At 35.1% G+C, this 5,522-nt stretch overlaps 1 protein-coding gene across 4 annotated transcripts; it reads left to right on the top strand.

Annotated features, from left to right (window-relative positions):
• The first annotated feature begins 1,015 nt into the window (after positions 1–1,015).
• LOC115982676 lies at positions 1,016–5,291 on the top strand. Of its 4 annotated transcripts, none has more exons than XM_031105348.1 (8): positions 1,020–1,476; positions 1,599–1,679; positions 1,799–1,975; positions 3,030–3,200; positions 3,378–3,590; positions 3,670–3,758; positions 4,283–4,791; positions 4,871–5,288. In XM_031105348.1, exons 1-8 carry the CDS (start codon positions 1,389–1,391, stop codon positions 4,899–4,901), a joined length of 1,359 nt encoding a protein of 452 aa, XP_030961208.1. In that variant the 5' UTR covers positions 1,020–1,388; the 3' UTR covers positions 4,902–5,288. The 4 variants fall into 4 exon arrangements, with proteins under 4 accessions (XP_030961207.1, XP_030961206.1, XP_030961208.1 ...); XM_031105349.1 differs by having other exon boundaries at positions 4,866–4,991; XM_031105347.1 differs by having other exon boundaries at positions 1,016–1,476; positions 4,289–5,291.
• Positions 5,292–5,522: the final 231 nt, after the last annotated feature.

Below are 5,522 nucleotides of genomic sequence, written 5' to 3' on the forward strand. Positions count from 1 at the left end.
AAGAAGAGTGAGGTAATAGTCGTTATTTTATTTCACTTGGAAATATGAGGGCAAAAGTCGAAATATAAGATTTTAGCTAAATTGCAAGTTAGACCTCTAAAGTTTGGGGTGTTTGAATTTTACACCTTAAAGTTTCAGAATTTGGATTTTATTCCTGAAGTTTTTTTTTTTTTTTTGATAAGATATTCCTGAAGTTTTATTCCATTTGCATCTGCAACCCTTCTATCTGTATTTTCAATTAAGTGCCACATAAACTTGCTACATGTGTTTTGTTTGTCCAATAAAATGATATCACATCATTTTTATAGCTTAAAAAAGTAAATAATTAAAAATGACATGACATAATAAAAATGATTTGACATTATTTTATTGGATAAATTAAACACGTGTGACAAAACTTATGTAACACTCAACGAAAAATATGAATGGAGGGATTGCTGATACAAATGGAATAGAACTTTAGAAGTAAAATCTAAAATTTGAAATTTCAAGATTTAAAATCTAAATTCCTCTGAACTTTAGGGGAGTTGTTTACAATTTAGCCTAAAATTTTTTGAATAAAATTTTTAATCCCCTTTAATATATGTATCGGTGTTAAGATATAGAGGTAATCAAGTGTAAACAATTCAAAATAAGAGAAATATCAGTATAATTTGAGTAAAACTCAGTAAAATTTAATTTAATTTTTCCCAAATAAAATAAACTCATCTAAGGTGAGACTCATGGAGAGTTATTATGGTTCATAGCCAGTAAAATTATATTGTTCTATCCTTTACTCTCTATTATTATTTTTTTTTTTCCACTCAGGGTTAAAAAATCTAAAAGGAGAATCTTAATCTTAGTGCCTTTAAAAAAGGCCCATGTTTGAAAACCACAGCAGAATATAATATAGGTAAAGTAGTAGATACTATAGATAGAGAATAATAAATGCAGAAACATATATTCAAGACATTAATCACACAAATCAAAAAAAAGAAAAGGAATACAATAATCACAGACTCACAGCACTTGATACTCTCTTACTCTCACACTCTCTCACTCACTCACTCACTCAGTAGTCCCTATAAGCACTGTTCCCACTCAGCCACACTTGCTTTTCCCACTTTCTCTTTTTCTCTCTTTTAATTTTTTCCATACTCTTTCTCTCCTTGTCTCTTTCTTCTTTCCAAATCTTTTTTTTCACACTCAAAACGCAGTGCTTTTACTGCTTTTTCATACCACAACCACACTGTACAACCTCTCTCTTTCTCTCTCTCTTCACACTTTCATATCAGGCCCAGTGCTGGTTTTGCAGCAGGGTTTCTGGTAATGCTAAGAGCTTAGTAAATCTTTGCGCTTTTTTTATAGCTGTTTTTGTAATCTTGGGTTTCATTTTGAGCACACAAGTAATGGGCAAGAATGTGCTGGTTTTGGGTCTCACCCTTTTGGTTCTATTTGGAGCTGTATCATCAGCTTCTACCTCTGCTTCTCCAGCAAGTGAGTACTGGGTGTAGTTTGTAATGTGTGTTTTGTAAGTGTTTATGAGCTAAAAATGCTTGCTTTTATATGATCTGAATTTGATGTGTATCTTTTCTTTTTTTTGTGTGTTGTGGGTGCAGAGATTATTCATGGGATTTTCTCAAATGCTGTGTCTTTTTTTATGAAATGGTTGTGGTCACTCAAATCAACGACCAAAACAGGTATGGTATAGATCTCTGGTACTAGGCATATTTTTCTTTGATTTTCTGATGTGGGTTTTTCTGATTTTGTTTGATGGTAATCTGAAATGGTGGGTTTCATGGGATTTTAATGTGTGCAGCAATTTCTGGGCGTCCAATGATGAAGTTTGAAAGTGGATATACTGTGGAGACTGTGTTTGATGGAAGCAAGCTTGGTATTGAGCCTTACTCAGTTGAGGTGTTGCCTGGTGGAGAGCTTTTGGTTCTGGACTCTGCTAATAGTAACCTCTATAGGATCTCTGCCTCTCTTTCTCTATGTGAGTGTTTGTTTGTTTTGTTTATGTAATGGATTGGAAATATTGCTTGCTTGGCTCATCTTCTCTTTATTGAGTTCCATTTCTATTTTGTTTTGAAAATTGTTGATTTGGGTGTGTTTGGCTGTTTTCTTTTAAATTTCTGCCTCTATTGGCCATTCTATTCTGAGAAGTGTAATGGGTTTGCTTTCTATGTATAAAATTAATCATAAGCCTTTCTTGTTGATTGTGGTATCTTGCCGCGTATTGTATCAACTTGTGTTTAAATTATTGTCTATTATGTAGAACACATGGTTGGTGAATTAGTTTATTTGGAAGTAGAATGTGTATAATGTGCCAAGTTCCTATTAAAATTACACTCCACTCCACTCTTCCTCAATTTGGTATTTCTATATATTTCTGAAGCCAGTTGTCTCAAGTAATACTTAAAATACAGTTTCAATTACATTCTTTTTAGCTTCGGGAAGATGTAGCATGGAAGTTTTGTTAGCAAAGAAGAAGTATTTGCTGTGAATGCAATGCTAGCGCAGGTTTATATCATCGGAAAATAAATAAAGAATTACATTCCTTTTTGGAGTTTTGTAAACTTTCTTATGTAAAATTGGACAAAGTTGACCCTATAATATGTTTCTTATACTATATTTAACTTGTAATCTTGTAATTCCTACACTGTCAGACTACGCCTTAATGTATAAGACTCATACTGCAACTTCTTCAAATTTTATTTTTCTGATATCTTGAGAAAGTGAACAATTGTTAAAGCAAATGGCTATCTGGGATGTCTCATTTTTTTTTTTTGTTGCATAATTAAAATACATAGGAAAACTGCAGACATGACCCCCTAAAGGTTACACTCCATTCTCACACTCTTTTGTTATGATTGACCTTTTCATGTGTGTGCATTTTCTTTACTTATGATCATAAATACATTGGAAAACTGCAGACATGACACCCTAAAGGTTACACTCCATTCTGACATACTCTTTTGTTATGATTTACCTTTTCATGTGTGTGCATTTTCTTTACTTATAGTCATAAATACATTGGAAAACTGCAGACAGCAGACCGAAGCTAGTCACAGGATCCCCTGAAGGTTATTCTGGACACATAGATGGGAGAACTAGAGATGCAAGGATGAACCACCCAAAGGGGCTTACAGTTGATGACAGAGGAAATATTTATATTGCAGACACTATGAATATGGCTATCAGGAAGATAAGTGAAGCTGGTAAATGCTATATGTGTTTGTTGAAGAGTTCCCTCTGCCAAAGTGAAAATTTTCATATCAACTATATATATATGATTTTTTTGTTAATAAAAAATCACTCTAAAACAATTCTTTGTGTTGGTGTTACAGTTGTGAATTTCTATTTGTTTCTAACATGGTTGGAATTTCTACCTGCAGGTGTTACAACAATTGCAGGAGGGAGATTGGGCCGTGGAGGGGGTCATGTCGATGGACCAAGTGAAGATGCAAAATTTTCTGATGACTTTGATGTGGTTTACATTGGTAGCAGTTGCTCCCTACTAGTCATAGACAGAGGAAACCAAGCTATCAGGGAGATCCAACTCCACTTTGATGATTGTGCTTATCAATATGGAAGTGGCTTTCCTCTTGGTAAACTCCTTAGTTCAAATTGCATCCTTTACATTTTTCTATGCCAATGATCAATATGTACTATTTTTCATCATTACAGGAATTGCAATGCTTGTCGCGGCTGGCTTCTTTGGGTACATGCTGGCATTGCTGCAACGTAGAGTGGGTACAATTTTGTCTTCCCATGATGTGAGTAATCTCTTGCCTTCTGCACTCTACAAGATAAATATCTGGTCATTTGATGTTGTATAACTTATGCTTAGTTATAGAATTACCTATCAGAATTATGTTAGAATTTAGATAAGTCTGAAATGTCATTCAAAAGAGTGAGTTATTTATCAATTCTTTTTCCATGCACGTGTTTGGAAATTGAAAAATCAGATCCAGGAATACTTTTCAGTCTAATCTTATATCTTGTACTGAAGGAATTTTTATAATTGAAAACAAATGTTGTCTGGCAAGCTGTAGCCAAGTTATTCTTTTTTTCCTTTCTTTCTAATGAAGTCATTGCATGAAAAAGCACTGGATATTCACCCTCTGTATTTTGTATTATGTATTAGCCATATGCCAAGAGCAACTTTAACATGAGATCATGCAGATATAATTTTTTGTAGTTCAAAATGCTGCCTATTTGCTGTAGCATGAATAAAATTTCTAGTGTCTTTTATGAAAAAATGAAACCTTCATTCATCTTTTATCTCATGCTTTTAAAGGATCAGGGTCCAACAAAGACAAGCATTCCATCAACCCCGTATCAGAAGCCTCCGAAGTCTGTGAGGCCTCCATTAATCCCAGCAGAAGATGAACATGAGAAACAAGAAGAAGGCTTCCTTGGATCCATTGGAAAGCTTCTTGTCAACACTTGGGCATCAGTAGTGGAGATTCTGGGAGCAATATTTCCTGTGTTTAGAAAGAAGGAGCCACTAAACTATGAATATCAAAACCTGCAGTATCAGCTGCAACAAAAGCACTCAAATGCTTGGCCCATGCAAGAGAGCTTTGTGATACCTGATGAAGATGAGCCCCCTTCAATTGAAACCAGAACCCCGACTCCACGTAAAACCTACCCTTTCATGTCCAAGGATGCAGACAAGATACACCAATTGCGTCAAAGTCAAGTTTTCTATAACGAGTGGGACGGCGATCTTCAGCAGCATCAGCATCAGCAGAAACAGCAGCAGCAGCAGCAGCATCAGCAGAAACAGCAGCAGCATCGTCATAGGTATTATTCGTCCATCCCACATACTTACTATGAGCAGAGCTTTGAGCAAACCAATGAAGTTGTTTTTGGGGCAGTTCAGGAACAGGATGGAAAGCGTGAATCAGTGGTGATAAAGCCTGTTGATTATGGAAATCCCATGTTTGATCATCACAACATTCGCTCTCGAAGTAATTATATGGGCTATCACTATGGCTATTGATCATATACACATAAAAGATCTCTTAGTTTTGACCTTGTTCCTTATTATTAGTCCTTTAAAATTTAGGTTATAGGTGGTACCAAGATTTTCTTCTGAAAAAAAAAAGAAAAAAAAAAAAAATGAGGAGTGTATGTGGGAAGCTTTGCAGATATGAGATTTACTGTTTCTGGCAAAAAATATCAGAGGCACACTGGCCCTTCTATGAATGGTATTGAAATTGAAGGATGAGCTAAAGCTTTTTCCCTATATATTAATTTCCATTGAATATTTACTTCCATAGTTCCATTATCTGTTATTCGGAAAGCCAATGTGTTAAAATAGTTTCTACATTCTTCAAACTAGAGAAACACCATGCACCACAAGAAATTGTGTTGTACTGATGAGAGTGTCTCTAAGTTCTTGTAAACATATCTCTCTGTCATCTACAATTCTACATACATCTGAGCGCACTATGATTACCCAATGCCTCCCCAGGGTCCAATAATGTGTATTATAGGAGATGAGGAGATGGGAGATGAGAGGACATGGAAGA

This window comes from Quercus lobata, chromosome 3 (assembly GCF_001633185.2).
Source record: "Quercus lobata isolate SW786 chromosome 3, ValleyOak3.0 Primary Assembly, whole genome shotgun sequence".
Classification (NCBI taxonomy): domain Eukaryota; kingdom Viridiplantae; phylum Streptophyta; class Magnoliopsida; order Fagales; family Fagaceae; genus Quercus; species Quercus lobata.